Genomic DNA, 21,500 nt, shown 5'->3' on the forward strand with positions numbered 1-21,500 from the left:
ATTACCTGAAGAGGGGTTGCAAGTCATGTCTGATTACATTATAGCATGTTGGCTTAAAAACACACAGACAAAAATACCTTTGCATAGACTTATACAAATGAATGAATGAAAATAATACTTTTCATTCATAAATTTCCAATACAAATGAGACCTGCAAAAGGCTGCAATCATCACTCATTTTAGTTACGATTCTTGTTGTGTACATGAGTTAAAGTGTGTAGTATACATTCATGTATTCAATTTGTTCTATGTGTGGATGTTTGTTACTGCAAGCCGATGTTTGTGACGCTGTTTTGTTTTTGATTCATGCATGCATCACAGTTTTTGTAAAATTTGATGACACATGATTTTTGTAAGCAAACTGTCATTAATTATCCATATTTATTCACATCATCAGATTGGCATACGGTGGAAGAGAAAACAGATTGTGATAGTGAGTGAACAGACATGAGAGATTGATATGCATGCGTGAATCAAAAACAAAATCATTGCGTATGGTATGGTTCTCTTGACTGACAGTGCACGTTCTTTGTTTTCAAACCTAAAACAATTTGAATTGACTGAACAACCATGCTCATATTATTTTGAAATGATGTCAACCTTGTACATTGATGAAAAAGACTCAACAGGATTTATGCTTTTATTTTTATTTTTTTTTTACTGAAGTTGTATGAAATGAGACAGTGACATTAGAGTACCTACATGTATGAGCAGAAAACAATGCTCAGAAGAGGTCTCTATTTTAGGCATAATTAGTGCATGTCTGCGTACCATGTATGATATAATAAGGGAGCAGTGTCTTTGTGCATGCATTAAAGCCCAGTTCCAGTTTAAGTGGGCCCTGAAAATGATTTTGCGATGGTTTCTTATTTGTTTTAATGGTCAGTTGTAGGATTAAGTTGAATATGGAAGCCGATACAGTGTGAGAGATGTTTAATTTCCTTTTGCCAACTGGCAATTCAAATAGCGGACAGATATGCAGTGAGCAATTTGGAGTTTTATTCATGCCTGATTTTCGATTGGTTACAATTCCATGTACACATGATTAAACAAAAACTTTGAAAAAATCAAGTTCTGTACAAGTGTAAAACTAATCAGAAATCATTTGGTATGCCAAAGAGTATGAAACATGTGGGAGCATAAAGAGCCAAATGCAGTCCAGAAAGCAATGTTACTTGTTGCTCTGACTTTAAAACTGAAATTTATGGAGTGGTGAGTGGATTATCATTTGACACGCAGGTCTTTACAAAATGTATTACAGGAAATCGTACTGAATCTGCTTCATGCAATCATCTAATAGATAATTAATCTGGCTTTTATCCTTGAATTTGACTTTATCCTCATGGTCACTACAAAGTTCAATTTATGCAGATGATTTACTATTCCATACCATCATTCATTGGCTTTTTGTTGCCTAATTTAGTAATCAGACTTAATCAAAGAATATATCGCAGCAATGCATTCAGTCTGTATCTGGTTGCACTCTGGCCAAACCTGTATTTCGTGGCTTGTGTTGTGTTATTTTGATCAAGATATAGTGATCTGTATGAATTTCCTCTTCAGAAACCCACGATGGTGTACAGGACATGGCCTGTGATACTTTCATCAAGATTGCCCAGAAATGTCGACGTCATTTTGTGCAAGTGCAGGTCGGGGAGGTGATGCCCTTTGTGGACGAGATCCTCAATAACATCAACACAATCATCTGTGACTTACAACCACAACAGGTGAGATAAGTCTACCAGTAAAGGCCCAGTCAAATCGTTCCATGCAAGCCTTGCGTGTGACTTGCAGGTAACTGTTTTTGCTACCCGTAAGTCGGCCCCAATGACATCTCGCATGCAACTTGCATGCGGAAGCGCACGCAAGTCTGATTTGTACGCAGAAAAGTTTTGAACATGCTCAAAACATTTTTGCGGGTGAGTTGCGTGCAATTACTCGCAACACACCCGCAAGGCTTGCACAGAACATTAAACTCAATGGCCCGTATTCTGAAGTCGGGTTTAACTTGGACCATGGTCTAACTCTGTGCTAAAATTATGAGGAGCCAAAAAATTTTAAAAAATATGTATATATATTGTCTATTTCTTATATTTACTATTTTGTTTCCCTTTGCTTCCATAATGAAGAAAATATTTCTGATATCATTCTGAGACAGTTACAAATGATTTAGGTGTCAAAATGGTTAATATATTGAACATGTACTAATAAGAGATTTGTGCCCCAATTGGCTCTCCATAGTTAAACTACAACTTCAAACCAAGCTTTAATTTAAACCCGAGTTCAGAATACGGGCCAGTATCATTACATGATGTCTGCACACTGTGTGCCTTGCATCTCTGGAATATTATGAGGAAATTTGGAATAAGTGGAATTATATGCAATAAACTATAAATCACAATATTGCTTCTATCTTGAAATATGCATACATGTTCCCAAATGAAACCAATTGAAATGAAATGATTACCAATTGATTTTGTGGCCCAGAACTGCACATTGATTTTCCTGGATGAAGTAACTTATTATCTACTGCACATACAGTTTGTGCAATATCAATGTCCTATCACAGACTGCTTCTTTCAGCCCATGGCCTAATCAACTTTGACCTTCACAGGATCAAAGTAGACGAATAGGAAGAGAATGTTATTCAGATGACAATACCAGTCACATGTTTTATAGTGAATTCACTGACTAACCAATGAATGTCCATCTCTTTGTAGGTCCATGATAAAACAAAGAGTTTGATAGGTGTTTTTCAATTTTTGTAAGCTGTTCTTTAGATATCTTTGAATATGTGATAACCTTTAAAACAGATTCATGCAACTGAGCTCAACTTATAGATACGGCTCATCTTTTAATTAAGATCCAGGGGTGAAAGTATGGTATGATAAGGGATGAATAACTATGAATACAAAATCTATATGGATGTATTTGATATTTCATAGATTTGAAATAATTTAAATGACAGTGATTATTAATACCTATCATCATTGTTCTTCTTGGCCCATATAGGTTCATACATTCTATGAAGCAGTTGGCTACATGATCAGTGCACAAACTGAAAGCATCGCCCAGGAACACTTGGTTGAGAAATACATGCTATTACCAAATCAAGTGTGGGATAATGTCATCCAGGGAGCTACAAAGGTACGTCTAATACAATTGTTACACCTTGCGCTATCTCCTGGTAAAGCTGGTTCTAGGGGAAAAATCCTGAATTCAGGTGGCATATTTGTTTCTTTAAATTTTCAATTGATACCTTCATGTCATTATCCTCTTCAAACGAAATCATGTAAAATTAAAATTATTTTTGATTTGCTATAATAGATTTATTATTGTTTATAACACTAAAAACCAGTGTTCATGTAAATGTAATCTGAAATACCTTGGAAAAAACGCTTATATTGATACATTGCTGTACCATGTATTGAGTGTGTTGCCATCTTCAATATTCTTTTTCCGCAATTTTTTTCTAGAATGTTGACAAGCTTCAGGAGCATGATGTTGTCAAACAGCTGGGAAGTATTCTCAAGACCAATGTTAGGGCGTGTAAGGCAATCGGTCATCCATTTGTAATACAGGTGAGACATCTTCAAATTTCACATGTTCGGCTTCTATATCAGTCATTATTGGGCAAGTATAATGATGCACGTTATCTAGGCCTTCTCTTAACCTAACAATACATTTTGAAAAGGCCAGTCTATATAAGATGTTATGATTCTCATCAGTTTGGCGATAAGTTTCAATTGTTTGCTGTTTTTCATGAATGGCTAAGCTTATCTTGAGGAAGTTGTCGGAATTTATAGTTTGAGGATTTTCCTCCTGCTGAAGATTCATGGCTGAGGTAATTTCATTTCAGCATTTTCAAAACACCTTTCAAAATTAACTTTGTGATATTCAATATTGATTTATCTGTTTTCAAAATAATGTTAATTATCTTTATCTTTTCACAATAAGTTCTGTATATATGTATTATATTCAGTGTTTAATTAGAATAACATGCATGTGGGGACATATGCCTGTGGGTGCTAGTTTACTTTTGTGAAAATGAACAGCTTTGATTGATGTGGTTTTGGTTGTTATATTCCAATTTTAAGAGAACAGCAGGAGAATGACTTTTAAGTCCATTCATGGTTTTGAGAAAAGTACCATACCAAAGGGTCCTAGTACTTCTACAAGATTCACACAAAAATCTCACCTGGGCTCTGTACACAAAGGTTAGCAATTAATTGCTAAATGAAATGACCAATCAAGATCCTTGTTGCATGCATATTTTGCTAAGTAGACTGACTATGAACCAATCAGCATTGTTCTTTGAATTTAGCGACCAATCGCGAACCTTTGTGTCACGGGACCCAGATCATTGAACTACTGTTATATGTATCAACTAGGTTTACAAATGGCTGGACACTTTTCAGGAATTTTCAGCCACCAGGAATTGTGCAACCCTATTACCAAACATACTGCTCTTTCATTGGTTCAGTTCGAATATATGGGGGTGTTTGTGATGGAAATACTTGTTTGTTATTTGCAGCTTGGAAGGATATACCTGGACATGCTAAATGTGTACAAGTGTATGAGTGAGAACATCTCGGGGGCTATCCAGCAGAACGGAGTACAAGTGACCAAACAACCCGTCATCAGAAGTATGAGAACGGTCAAGAAGGAAACTCTCAAGCTCATCTCTGGATGGGTCAGTCGGTCCAATGACCCACAAATGGTAAGAGATGTTTGATCCCTTCCTCTCAATTCAAGAACCAAGATCAATTTTATTCAACTTGTGAATTTCCGTTCTATTTAAAATAAATAAGTACACATTCCACATGTATGAGGATGATTTTAATTACAGTAGCAATACTTTTTTCAATTTTGCAATAATAATTCAAATTTCAAATAAATTTGAATATATAGTAATGATACAGATTCAATTATTATTTTTCTTGCCCTCCAATTATGTTGTTGAAATCAACTCTTGCTTGTGTGTCACTTGTGTTTGCACTCGCCAGGAGAGGCCTTTATATTCTGATCATGTATGCACTGGTGGGCGTTTCATAAAGCTGTTCGTAAAGTTACGCACGATTTGTGACCTTTCTTGTGCCACACTATCCCTATGTAGCTCACTTAGCACCTACGATCATGTTCCAGTCGTGCGTAAAGTTGTGCGTAACTTTACGGACAGCTTTATGAAACACCCACCAGGACTGAAAACAATATTGCCATTGCCTGTTAAATTTGTATTTATTATATATCCCATGCTGATTAGGCATGGCATCTCAAAGCACTTTAGCTTTAGCTTGTTGAAAAAGGCACTAGGGTTTCAGAAAAGATACAGATAGATATTAAGTACTTGTTTTCTCAACTTCCATATTGATTTATCGTATGCTGACTCTACCTCATATGATTCCACTCAAAATACATTGTAATAGCAGGACGCGACACTGGCACCGGTCCGACGGTCCCAGACCAGTAAAAATTGCTGTTGGGCCAGTAACTTTTCATAAATAGCTAGATCTACTGGTCAGACATGACCATTAAAATATATTAAACCCTCTTTTGTAAATCATATGAATGGCTCTCACAAATTATGTTTTGTGTGTGTGTGTGTGTACTGTTTGTTTTTATGATTTTTTTGGGGGGAGGGGGCAATAAAAAACAATAAAAGAAAGCATCAAAACCGTATTCTCAATTCTTTTTTTTGGGGGGGGAGGGGGCCAGTAGATTTTAGGTTCAGACCAGTAAAAAATTGAAAAACTGGGTATCTGACAGGTTGGACCAGTAGAAAAAAAAAGGTTAGTGTGGAGCCCTGGCTAATAGTCATGTTAAGAGTAATAACTGTCGTACTTTATATACTTGTAATTGATTTTGATATTCTCAGGTCTGTGAAAACTTCATCCCTCCATTACTGGAAACGGTCTTAGTTGATTATGGAAATAATGTTCCAGACTCACGAGAACCTGAAGTACTCAGTACCATGGCAACTATTGTAAACAAGCTAGAGGTAGGTATATCGGCAAACTCTTGTAAACATGATTCGTTGCAAGTTTTTTTTTTTTTTTTTTGATGCAGAAAAAGAAATGTACCCCACAGTCTAAATTCTTTCACTGCTATTCTTGCGTAACTATATCAAAAACTCAACACAGAGGCTGTTTGATAGATCGAAGAATACTTCTTGTTGTCCTCATTAAACCTCATAAAGTTTTATTGACTTTTAGTTTGATATTCTTTTTTCTCGCCATTTACCCATCATAAAATCCTTGTTAAAAACAAAGTAATTTCTTATGGTACCAAGTACACCTTATTAAGGAACCAATAAACAAGAGTCGAGGACAAGTTTCCCTCCAATATGTCAAAAAGAACCTCTGTGAGTTGGCAAGAAAACCACCATTAATTGTCTGTGGGCTTAATACAAAATGGAATTTCGATTGAACAAATTTTTTAAGAATTAGAAGCCTGTCCAGAGATATATTTTCCCCGTTTCGATATTGAAAACAAAATGTTTTGGGGCAAATATGTCCATTTGAAGATTTATAAAGTATTATTTTTATTATATTACCAGGGAAGCATCACAGGGGAGATTCCTACAATCTTCAACGCCGTCTTTGAGTGTACATTAGAGATGATCAACAAAGATTTTGAAGAGTTTCCTGAGCACAGAACAAACTTCTTCCTTCTCCTTCAAGCCGTCAACAATCATTGTTTTACCGCTCTTCTCAAAATCTCAGCCGTCCAATTCAAGCTTGTCCTTAACTCCATCGTATGGGCTGTCAAGCACACGATGAGGAATGTCGCGGACACAGGTACTTTTCTTGGAGACTGACTTCTTCCTTTACCTATTTACATTCAATTTTTAGGTATTCATTTAGTAAAATATTATAGAAATTAAATTGAGATCCAAGAATACCGTGCTATCACAATCACATATATGTACATGAATTTTGAATATACCCTATGCAAATAATAGAGAAAATATCAAGTGAAATAAAGTGTTTTTGAATACTTTGAATAATGATAATGTCATATTTATATAGCATTCTCCCAGTAGACACTGCTTCACATCATAATGTTATTATTACCCTCACTTATCAGATGATAATTATTTGTTAAATCCTTTGAAATAGTCCAGACTTAACCCTAAAAAGACTGGGGGGGGGCTGATTCAGCCCCCCCTCTACTTTTTTCGCGATAAATCCGCCGCGCGAAATTTTTTGACCGCGTCGCTCGCTGACTTTTTACTTTCAAGTCTCGCGCAACTTTTGAGACCAAAATTGTGACCCCCGGGTACGCGGTTCCAAAATTACGCAACATTTCGTAAGTGCATGCAGACCCAAAATTACTCAAAAACATGAATTTGTGTACAAATCCAATGCAAATAGTGTTTTGAGCCAAAATTCATAAATGTATCATTATTTTTCCTTTTACTGCTTAAAATCAATTAATTTCATTTTGTTTATGGTCAAAATAAAGTCCCCGACAATTTCCATTGAAAAAACAATAAAAAACAAAAAGTCGAAAAACAAAGAAATACATAAGAAATTTCGAAAACAATAGAATACATAAGAAAATAAATGTGATTTTAAAATTTTTTTATAATCAATTTGATCAGATGCCTATCTAGAGTATGTGAAACAAAACTTAGCATTTCAGGGGCATTATTTTATTAATTAGAGCAAACTTATTATTTTATGCATAAATTAGCATAATTAATGAGACATGAGATTTTTTGCAGAATTTGATGTTATAGTTTTGTAGATAATGCCATGGGTAACGCGTGTGCCAATTTTCATCGCGATCGCGCGATCGACGGCCGAGATCATAAGGGGGGGCTGAATCAGCCCCCCCCAGTCTTCTTAGGCATCGAAATAGCCCAGTCTTAAGGCTTGAGTTGGTTGTAATTTCATGTCATTTAAGGAGAAATGCTTTCAAAAACATCACTCACTTATAAATTGTTCATAATCGCTATTCATGGTAATAATTGAGTTAGTTGAACAAACATATCTTTACTTGGTATTATCTGATATACACTGTAATTAATGATAGTTGCCAGTTTATGTTAGTTGCCAGTTTATTTTAGTTGTATGTACTAAGATAAATTGATGTCTTTCCTATTTCATCCCACAGGGTTATCAATATTGTATGGATTGCTGCAGAACGTATGGCAAGATCCGACCGTAGCACAGAGCTTCTATCAGACATACTACACAGACATCTTACAACATGTGCTCTCGGTAGTCACAGATACATCGCACACCGCAGGTAAATAATAATGATAATATTTATAGGGCACTTTGTATGGATGTTCCAAAGTGCATGGGTGGGCTTACTAATGGATATAAACAATGAATCCATTAATGGAAAAATAAATGTACAAAACAAAAGAACATGCATGGATTGGCTGACACTATAGTAATGGTTGTTAATTTCCTCCTATGTTTATTTCATCCTGTAGTAAATGAATATCGCATGGAGTTTCACACGCTGATATTAAGAAAAATCAAGTGAAAAAATGCCTACAATCATGTCTGCATTACTTATTTCACATTCTACATGAATATGATATTTTACATTGTTATAGATTTCATGCTTGTCAATCATTCAGAGAATGATGATGATTATGTCCATGTTCCTGTAAAATTTGCATTTTTATTTAGTATTGTTATATAAGTGAATCAGCTGAAGCGATATCTGTTGGACCTGATGGAATCTGTCCAACTTGGCCAAATTTTACATAGGAGAGGAAAATGATACATGATTTACAGAACTTCACTGATAAATACATACCTGCTAAACATTCCTATTATATACGAATATTCCTATTTTTTTGTGGAAAAGAACATTGACTTTCTAACCTGTGTGTTCCTGTTTCTGTAGTGTTAAATAGGAGACTATTTCTGAGAATTCCTTCATGATTTATTCTATTATCTATTTCTTAACAGTAATGTATTTCATGATGTATTGTATGCACTATGCAATGTAAAGCGCATTGAAATATCAACAGAATGCGCTATATAAATGTAACCTGTATTGTAAAGTTTGGCAGATATGTTAATATGCTTTTATTTCTGCCTTTATTTGACTGATGCTGATGTCACTGTTATTTCATATTGTATGTTTGATTGCAGGTCTAACCCAGCATGCTACCATCCTGGCATACATGTTCAGCATTGTGGAAAACTCTAAGATCACCAAACCTCTGAGTGCCACGCAAGGAGAGAGAAGCAATGAGCTCTACATCAAAGACTTCACTGCCGGCCTCCTCAAGGCTGCCTTCCCCCACTTACAAGCGTGAGTACAGTTGCTGGTTGACCTTAGGTACCTTTTCAGCAATGTCTTTAGCAGGAATCTGGCTTTAATGGCACTATGCGTCTTTCCTGCATTCCTCATTGTTTTGTCAGTGACGAAGTGTGAGAATTAGTCATGAAGGCTGTTTGCGAAATTTCCCACATGCAATTTTACATGCTTGAAGTGTTAAGGAGAGTGGTGGACTGTCCTGTGTAATACCTGTGCCTATTCTAATGATAATTTTCTTGTTTTAGATGGTAATGAAAATCGACTCGTGTATTTCGAGGGGGGGGTCATACTTCTGAGGAAAGATTATCAAAATTTGTAACTTACATTATGTTACATGTATCCTATGTTTTGATGTTTTGATGTAGGCCTCAGATCAAGTTGTTTGTGACTGGACTGTTCAGCTTGAACCAAGACATACCAGCATTCAAGGAACATCTGAGGGATTTCTTGGTACAAATCAAGGTAAAGTCAACAGTTTCATTCTTTTGAAGGATTCCATGACAAGTGCTCCTGCGACAGTTGCTCAATTCTAAGACCAAATTAATGGGAGACCAAGTGGATACATATCCCATATTCATATGATGCAGTACAACTATATTTGTTGGTGATCTTGTCAATAGCAATATTTCAGAATTTTTTTTTGAAAGTGTTAAAGCATTTATTTGTTACTGAAATGTGTGAGAGAAAGAAGATGTTGTAAGTTGATCATTTGCTGTATGTTATGGTCAATTTTTTTTTGTAATAGAATTATGTTTGAATAAATCAGCCTTTCTCATACGAGTTGAAGCCCATTTTTCAGACCAGGTTTTAACTAATCATATATCATATACCTAAGTCATCTAAGTCATACAGATTTCAGTGGTCCAAACGTGGAGTAGATTTGACAGGGCAGAATATGATCTCAATTGGAATCCATGGTTACAGTTTTAGGTATATCCAAATAAGGTATTTGCAGGAGCCACTTTCAATCTTCATACATTTCAATTTCCTGTTAATTCCTCTCCAGTAATTGAAAAAAGGGCCTGATTTTATACATCAGTGCAGTGTGTGATGATGTGAAGTGGTACTGGTTTTCAGGTATTACTGAAAAATGAGAAAGAATACTGGTGGCTTCAAGCAAATTGCTGATTTCTAAAGTTTCAGTTTATGTGTTGCCATATGATATTTTTGTGAAAATACTGATTTTCTTACCAAAATACTGATTTTCAGCCTTGAAAATACTGAAATGTTCTTGATTAGTAGGTGGGCATCTCTGGAAAATGATATGAATATTCATACCCACTTTGTTTGATATCCTTTCAGGAGGTAGCTGGGGATGATACAACTGACCTATTCTTGGAAGAGAGAGAAGCCGATCTGAGGCATGCAGAGGAAGAAAAGAGGAAGATTCAACTATCTGTACCAGGTATTATCAATCCTCATGACATGCCAGAAGAGATGCAGGACTAGATCATGGCCTCCACTCAGAGATGAATTAAGAAGTGTCCTTTGCAATCTCAATATTCACTGATCTTGATTATCAACTTTTGCTGCAATACCAAGTCGTTCAAGCCAGATGCAGTCGGTTATTACAGATTAGATTAGATGTACCCCCCAAAATGTTTTTGAACTGTGTTACGTAGTCACTATTTAATCTTTGCGTCATCAGATACAGTGAAACAGAACCAACTAAAATCCTTTAGTCCAGTCATTGAATGGCAGTTGTTGACTGTGTTACAATGTGACCTAAGACTTGAAGTAGCCATCGAGGAGGTAGCTTGGAAAAGTTGTCAACAATAAAGTCAGAATCGTCTTCAATTTTGATTTTTAATCAAGTAGATGGTTTGGTTTTGATTGATGGCTTAGACAACATTCAGGAATTTCATTGATACACATCTCCTCATTTGTAAAGGTATTAAATCCACTCTGAAAGACTTGATTGATGTTGTTAGTTACCAAGATCAAATCAAACCCATTTATTTGCATAGTTCTCTCAGACTGATCGTAAGCGATCATTGTTTTATGTTGTAGTTTACCTTTGGGCGCTTCACATATTATTCCCTTATTACACCACTTAATGAATCATGCATTTTTTGTGATTTATATTAATGAGTCGGGTCACCACAATCTGAAATAGAGTTGTGTCTGTTTAATAAAACATATAAAGAGTTGGACACTGTTTCTCTGGTCAAAGTTTATATTCTAATATTGCATATATGTGTTAAGAAATGTATTCATATGATTTCTGCTGATGGGAACTCTGCAGTTCATCAGCAGAGTTTATGTTCTTGTACCTTTTTTGAACTCTGTATAAAAAGTATTTCAAATTCTGATTGTGCCATGATAGCTAACCAATGCCATTTAGGTATGGCTTGAGTTTGTACTAAGCAGTATTGGTAATGAACTTTCCCCAAATCAAGGTTTAATTGCTCTGATTACTCTTGAGTTTAAGTACTTTGATTTCTATTTGGTATATATTTTTCCATGACAGCATAAGTAGCAAAGAAGTATTTTTGTTTCTAAATGGTAGATTCCAATATGCCTCATTTAATATCACAAGTCTTTTAGTGTAGGCTGAATTTTCTGTTTTATATAAAAATGTTTTCTTTACATTACTATATCAGAATGTGTCTTTTTTTAAAATCTAAATCTGTATTTCCATTATGTTCAGTTCATGAATTCAGATATGAACCACATCCAGATATGATTAATAATGGTTGTCTACTCTGTAATTCGTTTTGAAATGGGCATGGCCTTATCACATCTTTCCTTACGAACCTTGCGTGGGACTTGCAGGTAACTATTTTGCTACCCACAAGTCACCCGCAGGTTGCCCGTGTTGACAGTATCTCGTGCAGTAGCCAGCAGGAGTGTGCTGTATGTTTTGAACGTGTTCAATACTTGTGGGGGATGATTCCCCCCCCTCACTCACTTGCAAGGCTTGCATGGAGTGATGTGAAGAAGGCCTAAAGATGTACACTTGGAACTTTTGGGTGATTGCACCATTTTCATATAATGCAGAGAGTATGACAAAGTTTGGAAGACACTCATTATTTCATCTTGGACAATTCAATCAAACCTAGTATTGCCTGGTTAGATATTAGAAGAAATAATATCCTCTATATTCCCACAGGAACCTTTTGTAGCATTCAGCACAGGGACAAATGGAATTTCTTTCCTTGCTTCTGAAGTACTTTAGTCTTTAGTTTTCCTTTTTGTGTATTATTTTTTTACATTTTCAAGTCATTCCCATCATTGAAATTGTGCTGTGTGCTAGCTGATACTGATTTCGTTCACGTTTAAAAATATTTGTTTACAAATGTTCTTGTTTAATTCAAGCTTAATCAGTACTTTGATTTTTGGTACTTGAAGGTTCAATCTACAGTTCTCCAAACCATTTAATTACACAACAATAGCCACATTTCTCAAGATGAGCTAATTTCAGCCATGCCACTGTTTGATTACTTTACTTCAATTTGTATTGTTTTTGTATTTTTATATTAAGTTAAGTTACTGTTATTCTTTGTTCATATTTTCCACATTTATGTAGGTGTGTATGTATTGAACTGAAAATTATTGATGATTTTCTTCATCATCGTGTACATAGACCTAATGTTGTAAGATACATGTTGATTGCTAAATACTATCACCATGTGATAGCCAACTGCATTCATGAGGTGCTGCATTTGTAAAATACAGTGGTCAAGCATGCATATTTTCATCAACTTTTTTTTTCTAAATTGGAAAATTTTCCAGTCTGTATATCAGAATTATCAATGCTTCTCAGAAGATTCTGGCAATTCCTGATTTGAAGCATTGGATTGGTGTGTTGAACTGTTAAAACATTGTTAGATGAAAAAAGACAGTAAGACATTATACGTAAGTGTATGTAAATATTATATTTTGCTATCGTGTTCTTCATTTCAAACCTTATGTTTCTAAAAGAAAGAAGAAAACTGTTTTCAATATAATTAAATGTGCTCCAAATTACATGTACTGACATTCTCTAAAAATTGTGATATTCTGGGTTTATATCTTTATGTAGAGAATGCATGTAGCCGTTAGATACAGTGACTTAGGACAGAGTAGTGGGATAATGAATCTGTGTCCTTGGATAATAACACTTTTTATTTCATCAACATTGTTGTCTTCCCAAGCAGGAAGTTACCAGATGAGTTTCAAACAAAGTTAGGATTCCAGAGTACAAAACATGAGTAGTTAATTATTTTGCAATTGCAATCCCATGTATGTTTGGTCTTTTGTTGAAAACCAGGCATCAATATCAATTTATAAGCATCCGCATGTTCTACGTATTGTTATCAGTATAATATGCTGTTTTGAAAACACTAGAATAAAAAGCATCAAAGCAAGCTATAAATCATAGTCTTTGATGTGATATCTTCATGAAAAAGTTTTTCTGCTACTTGCCTATCAGCAGCTTGGTAACACAGCTGCAGGAATACCCTTCCACGAAGTTCCCCTAGATATGGTCATTATAGTTTTTCGTTTGATTTTTCAGTTCTCATAAATTAGAACACTCTCAAGAAATAAATGCTAAATACAGTAATAATAGTAACCATGCATATGAATTATGAACATAGCTTCCTAGTGTCATTAGCGATTAGGAATTAGACTGATTACCAATACACTTGTACACGTTGCCAAAGTTCTAATTTGTACATATTGTAATTTGAATATTTTGCGCATTCAAAATGCAGTATATAACCTTTTAAAGATACCCTACTGTTACTGTGTAAGGTATCATGGTACTTATAAATGATGGAGTGTGTGTGTATGTAGCAGTCATGACTTTTTTAAGTCCTCCAGTAATTGTTATCCTCACCCTCGGTATCTCATTTGTAGAAACAAACAAGAAAATATTTGTACAGACAAAAATTGTGACAAATCAGAATGTTGTGTTCTTCTCTTTAATGTTTCGAGGTGATTCAAATTATGTTTAATAAGTGTTGCGATGCCCTGTTCTAATGTTCAGATATCAGCTGATTATATATATAAAGTTCCAAGAGAATTTAATTTTCTGTTCATTAGTGAAGGCATGTTGTGATTGTTTCCTTGTAGGATGTATGATTGTAATGTACATAAAAGAACACAACCTATTTTGTTAACTTTTCTAGACTGCATAGATATGTGGTGCATTGTGATTCATCCCCGTTGAATATATAGGCAATTTTTTTTATGTTTTATTATTTTCATTGGAATGTTACAAATGTTCGAACCACACAATATATCTGATGAGCCAGGAAGCTACTGCACATTTCACACTCATTATTTGAGCAGGAAATGGTCTGTTATAAAATGAATAGGTTTTTTTTTCCTGCTTGCAAGATCCTTTGATGATTAACCTACATTGAAAAGGTGCAAATCCGGAAGATCTTTTCTCTTACCTTTTTGCAGTGGTACCTTGGGGCTCATTTTCAATGATTATGTCAATATAAGATTTTTTTTTATCTTTCATTTTGTAGATGTTTACCACGATTGCATATGTATATGAATGTTTGAGACAAAAACAATAAAATATACAAATTAAAAAATGAATGAATCCTCTTTTGTAATGTTCATTCTTTTGTGTCATTCTGTTGACCAGTTCAAGAAGTCCATAAGAGGACCATGAATTGAATGAACTAAGCTGATCATTGGATCTAGGGTATGGAATTATTAATTTAGTGGTACAAAACATGGAGTAGTGTGATTGTTCTGTGCTTTGTCATCAAAAGCATAAGGCACCTTGACTATGGAATTGGATCGGATTGTGTGTAATAATGTCCTTTATACTAGTCTGCTGCTTGCAAGTACAAGCCCTTTGAAGACGGTTCTAAGTCGCCAATCAGACATTCGATCTTGTAGTTTAATATCTTTAAATGGACTGCTGAAATCTATTCAACTTTAAATTTTTTTTATTCATACGAGGTATGATTTGCATATATATATATATATATATATAATCGTCATCTGTGTTTAAGGCAATTTTTTTTGTCTATTTTCAATGTTCGCGATGCGCCCTAATGCCCTCTACCTTCGACTTAACATCTGAATGTGTAATGTCTAAATGTGTACCTGGGCGTTGTGGTGTGCGCCTGTGATCCAAGCTGTGGGGAAGTTACAAATTGATGCAGAGGTTCGAGTCCTGGTCACGTCTTTTGGATGGTGACGTTAAAGGTCGGTCCCAGACGTAAATAATTATCTGATTGATACGCGTCTGACAAAACACACACACACAAATGTATTGTGATGGAATAAACCCATTCATAGACTTCGCCCTTTTGTAGGATTATATATATTTATATATTTGCACATTTATATATCGCACATATGTTAATTAGTGCATTAAGCTAATTACAGTGATTACATTTTTTTTATGGAAAAATAATGAATGAATTTCTCGCCATAAAAAAAACATAGGAGGGTTGCATTATCTACTTATTGGGCGTTTTCTGGATAGACATCTACAAATACGTATATGCTAATTAGCTCATTATGATAATTAGGCTGATTACGATAATTACATAGCTTGAATATTCAAATCATTGTTATGAATCGATTCCTCGTCACAGGACCTGAGCCGAAAAATGATATTATTTATGTTTTCAGTCTTTCTGATTTAAGAGAAGTAGCATATTACATAATTATTGTACATATTAGATGATTATGCTAATTAGCCTAATTGAAAAAAAAAGCTCAACGTTGCCAAGGCGGCAACCCATCTGAATATACTTAAATACCGGGGGATCATGGCCCCAAAAACCTTGTACTTCATAATTTTTCCAGGTCTTGTACACGGTCTAGGAGACCGTCTTCTGGACTATTGCAATGGGGCAAATATTCGACTTAGAGAGAAGGCTGACTTATGTAGGCTTCATTATACTTGGAAGGTTTTAAACTGGTTTGCCTTGGTCTAGTTTTCATGGAAGTTTCATTTATGATAGTCATTGATAAAAAGAATCACATCACCTGATGTCACTCTCGCATATAATTTCCTAAATGGACTCTACCTTCTAAACTGGCCATAATCCAGGAACTTTTTTTGAAATGCTTTTTAGTCTTTATTCAGATAGTATCACATTTTTCATGCATACAAGGGTGATAAATAAAATATACAAAATAAAGTGAAGTATATGTATACAGCAATATAACTAATGAAATATTATACATTATAATAAACATTTTTTTAACAAAGATCATCACAACCCATAATACAAACAGAGAAAACAATTAATTTCACATGTATTTACTGTATAATAATGCGGTATTGTATGATGAAAAAAGCAAACAAAAAGACTTTAAATTCTGAGCAAGTAATAAAATTGATATATATATAATACTTTGTTTAATAGAGTAATAAGCTATCCCATGATAAAAAAAATGTATGTATATGTATCTCTATATTTTGTAAGACAATACAAAAACGAATAAGTCTCTACCTTTATACTTGAAAAGTGTACAACGATCTGAATAAAGATTTTGTATATAAAACACAAAAACAAAACAACAACAAAACAAACAATACAAAATTGTGAAGGGAGGGCAGCCAAACTGAAATCCATCTCCTTCTTTTACCCATAATGGAATCATAATATGTTTTATGATATTGAATTACCAGGTACTATTATTCCAATACTATACTATAAATCATTTTATACAAAATGAGATTTGTTGGAAGATAATCGTATATTGATTTTTTAAAATATATTTATATAAATTGATGGGTAAGGATCAGTGGAAGACAGAGTTTGAAGAAAGAAAAAGAAATAAATAAACACGTCTAATTGACTCAAACCGACAATTGGGAAAAATTTCCCCATTTTGTGTGGTGTAGACTCAATTTATCCTTTCTTTTTTGCAACACAATACTGCCCTCTCTCGGCCACTAAAACTTCGCCATTGGAATAAGGCCCAAACGGTAAATTACCGTTAATTCCAGGAGCGGATCCAGGATTTTCCTAACGGAAAATGGAAGTATACTGTTCCAGGAAAAATTTGAAAAGAAAAAAAGAAAATGAAAAAAAATTTATAAGTACAAAATAAAGGTTATTTTGTTTCAGGGAAAAATAAAAAGGGTCCTCACTTAATTAGAAACGGCAAATTTTCATTTAAAAAATGTTTTCTATGGCTCTGAAAGAAGGAGGGGTGCCCCTGGAACCACCAGTGGTACATTCCTTAAAGTTCAGGGCAAAGTCACCCCGTCCCACATGCTGGGGGGGCATACCTTCACTATCATTGCTGAATTGAATGGTACACTATGTAAATATATGAGGGTTTTTTTTTTTTTTTACTGTTTTTACACATGAAGGTAGAATAAATGAAAAAAAATAGAACTGAAAATTTCATAAAAATTGGATGTGAAAGAAAAAAGATATAAAATTTACAATTTTTTTTTCATTTTCTCAAAGCAAATTATATGGACAATGGGCCTATATAAGCAATTTAAAGAGTTGATCGTGTGTCCCACTCACTGTCTCTTTTGTATACAATAATATTGACAATAAAGAAACATCTTCATGAACCGTTGGCAATACCCGGCGGGTTCAGCCCTTGTTTATCATCAAAATGGGGAAAATAATGATATTTCATGAATAAAATATAATAAATATATTCCATACAATAAAATACAAAAGAAATAGGGAGGGTGACGTCATGGGATTCCTTCATAACGACCTGGATGTGCCTAACATTTTGTAAAATTTAACGAAACTAGTGATAAAACGTCAACACTTTCTCAATTTACTTCCTATCATCTTTATTAAAGAAATTTCCCTCCGGTTTTGCTGTTTTTCTAAAAATTAAAATCAACTTTTTACTTGGTTGGACTTGCCCTTTTACTCATCTTTTATTTTGGTGGGAAATACATTTATCTACTGTGTATATTTAGCAATAGAGCGTGTCCGAAAAAAATGTCCCGCTCTAATAGACATTTGATGATTTAAGAAAAAAAAGTCATATGAAATGAAGTTCAAATATCTAAAAAGCTCAATATATAAATCGGGGGAGGGGCTGTATGGGCTCCCCCACTTTTTTTTTTTACTAAACCATGTTAAAACACGTAAATAAGCCGTCTTCTTTTTTTGCATGGTCAGCCACGCCCCCCACTTTTGGCTCACCCTCCCCCTCCCACTCTAAAACCGTTTCGCTACCCTTATGAGGGAATAGGCCTCTCTTGTATAAGTTTTGAATTCACAAGCTCTTAAACGGAATTAAGCCTTATAGTTCTTTGCAGACCAAGCCTATTCTAAGTTTGATAATGTCATCATCTCCACTTGCATCTCCATCTCTAATACATTATTCGAATTATGAACATATATTACCATTCTGATTAATGTATTGTTGGTTTTAAATCTGGGTTTACCATTTTACTTTCAAGCAATCTGCTGCTGATGATCCTTTTAATTCTCCTGTACATTGTGTTCGATTTAAAATTTGGAAAAAGATCAATTTTGTTATTGAAAAATATATATATGAATATATTTTCATTTTTATCATTTTTTTCTCTATGATTCATGCCAAAAACAGTTTTTAATATATCGTCGGCCTTATGCCAAAAGGGCCTTAACCCGATTTTAGGGGTTCTGAATATTTTATAATAAATTTAACACATTTCATGTAAAACTTAATAACTTAACACGTTTATCGAAATTGGCTTCAAAAGCAAAAAAACGACCACAAACTTTTGATTATTAGAGAGGCCAAAACCTGTATAAACGCCATTATCTCGGAATGGCCAAAAGCAGTTAAGGCCCTTTTGGCATAAGGCCGACGATATCATGTTTGTTATGCAGGGCCCATAAGGGTATGATTTTTTAACTGGAATGCTGCTGTAAATTGGCAAGCCAAAAAAAAAGTTTTACCCTGACTACAAAATGAAGGACATTTTGGTTACATTTCTCCACTCAGCACCCCGGCCCGCAGGCTACCGTCAGGACCAAGTTGTATGTTGTGGAAAAAAAATTATTATACGACTCGTATGAACGCAGAAGAAAAAAACACACACAATATAATCCGAGTCTAAGATCTAGAAAAGAATGGGAAAATGGCCATGTTAATTTGATTCATGCCTGATCTTATATGTTTCACGAATATTTCAATAACTGCATTCCGGCCGGCTTATATTCCTATTTTGCCGTTTTTCACTCATTTCATTTATTGGTTTTTGCAACATTTTTCATAACAAAATTCTGGACAAGAAAATACATATCTGATAATTGACATCAAGATGATGAACAATAGTTTTGTATATAAATCCTCAAACATATAGTACATAAATGAAAATCATTAAGTGGTATTTTCTAATACACAATAAATATGATGGTTTCAAGGGTCCTCATAAAAGCAAAGCTTGAAAACGGACTGTTTCCACCCGAGCGTTGTTGGAGCGGTCGTAGAGCGGAGAGAAAAATCATCACCGCTCGCTACCGTTCACCATTTTCGATTTCGATTGTTTTTTTTCCCGATTTTTTCCGCAATTTGGTGAGCGAAATTCGACCCTCTCTCCCTACCGCTCCACGACCGCTCCAACAACACTCGGGTGGTGTGACCAGGCCTTTACCGAGCCCCCCCCCCCGGGGGGGCACTTACATTGACGAGTGGATACCATGCGCGACCAAAAAAAAAACACGTAAAAAGGATGTCTTTTTTACGATAGGGCACGTTACGTACGTAACGTGATAAGGGTGTCAAAAACACAAAAATAAAAGGGTATCTATTTCGCTAGGAAAATTACGTGTTTAATGTCAAATTTGCGGGGATGATAAAACAAAATTAAAATGTTTTACAAAGGATGTCCTGTTTGCCCCAACACTACGTGTTTAGAGTCCGATTTGCACGAGGTGTAAAAGTTAAATGTAAAACCAACGACCCGAAGGACCCGTGACATAACAGTAAAATACTTATAATAAGGGGTTCATTTCAGGGAATACTTGGCAAGAGTATCATTTGTTCCCAATACTTGTTAAGGGTAGGGTTTCACATGCCAATACTTAAGGGGTGCATTTTCAGAATATGGGCCGTTTTTTGGGTGCTTTTCGAGACCCCATGGTCGCGCATGGTATCCACTCGTCAATGGAAGTGGCCCCCGGCCCCCCGGGTTACCGAGTCAAGCTCTACTGGATTAAAAAAATCCTCTAAAATAATAAATGCGAGTGCGAAGCGGGTGCTTTTTTTTTTTTTTTTTTTTACTTGACTTGCAAAGGAAAAAAAAACTTTCCGGGAATTTATGAAGAGGCCCGGAAGAGGCATACGACGCTTTCGATTTTTATAGCAACACCTGAAACTCATGGGCAGGAGTCATGGGGGACTCTTAAGCTTTATTCTGTATAAAGTAATCATGGGCAGGATGCGTATAGGCACTAAAGAAAAACCTAAATCTCCGGATCGAGCGCAAGTAGAAATCGATGGCTCTGCGGGGAGATGGAACACGGATCGGAACTTTTTTTTTCTTTTAGACTTTCTTTGGAACAAAATGACCTCGATCGATTTTGTAGTGAAAACTTTGTTTTTCGCTTATATTCATATTCACATCAGCAACCCCAGTAAAAAAGAGTTCCCTGCTTGTTTCTATAGCTGGCAGAAATCTGTTTAATTGCACTTCAAAACTGGGCTTCAAAACGATTTCTGACTTGAACAGGATTTGAGCGCGAAGCGTAAGTCTATAATACTCGTGATAGTTTATTCCAATTCTTCCCAGTCCTCTACATGAAATTCGAAATATCTGGCGAAGACACCTTCCATTCCACCGTTCCCCTGGGATCGCCGCCCCTGATCCCCCATTTCCTCTCGAATTCGGATTCGATGTGACCGAAGCAAAGATGTGCGGTTGTATGTTGGAGCCCTACTGTACTAACGTCACTTTTCATGCACCGCGCCCCCTTTCGCATAACACAGCAGTGCCACAGTCCCAACTTTGCCATGTTGGCAGTTTGGCGCTTCCATTCAGTAAACTCCTTTGCCTATATCTCTTATATGAAAAAGTTTCTTTTCAAAATTCCTAGCGCAATGAATGTTTACCTTTTTATAGAACAACTCAATCAGTTTTATTCAAATTATCAAAAACAGATAACATAATATTTTTATGTATCAATGTCTAAGAAAGTAAATTACAGAGGGAGTAACAAGAGCTTTATGGTTTTATGATATCAGACACATACTGTAATTCGTCCAAACACAGGGCAAAATGGCACATCAACCAATCAACAATGCTTTCACATGCTACGACGGACTCTGAC

At 35.2% G+C, this 21,500-nt stretch overlaps 1 protein-coding gene across 1 annotated transcript in view; it reads left to right on the forward strand.

The window, feature by feature from the left end:
• The window catches only part of LOC121418322 (exportin-1-like), a 28,671-nt gene extending 15,314 nt beyond the window's left edge, over positions 1-13,357 (forward strand). Inside the window, exons 14-23 of the mRNA XM_041612118.1 lie at positions 1,564-1,727; positions 3,013-3,147; positions 3,477-3,581; positions 4,535-4,720; positions 5,876-5,998; positions 6,557-6,797; positions 8,119-8,253; positions 9,120-9,282; positions 9,654-9,750; positions 10,591-13,357. Coding sequence (XP_041468052.1) covers positions 1,564-1,727; positions 3,013-3,147; positions 3,477-3,581; positions 4,535-4,720; positions 5,876-5,998; positions 6,557-6,797; positions 8,119-8,253; positions 9,120-9,282; positions 9,654-9,750; positions 10,591-10,737 — 1,496 coding nt within the window. The 3' untranslated portion in view covers positions 10,738-13,357. The remainder of the gene's footprint in view (positions 1-1,563; positions 1,728-3,012; positions 3,148-3,476; positions 3,582-4,534; positions 4,721-5,875; positions 5,999-6,556; positions 6,798-8,118; positions 8,254-9,119; positions 9,283-9,653; positions 9,751-10,590) is intronic.
• The last annotated feature ends 8,143 nt before the right edge of the window (positions 13,358-21,500 follow it).

Source organism: Lytechinus variegatus, chromosome 7, assembly GCF_018143015.1.
Source record: "Lytechinus variegatus isolate NC3 chromosome 7, Lvar_3.0, whole genome shotgun sequence".
Taxonomy (NCBI): domain Eukaryota; kingdom Metazoa; phylum Echinodermata; class Echinoidea; order Temnopleuroida; family Toxopneustidae; genus Lytechinus; species Lytechinus variegatus.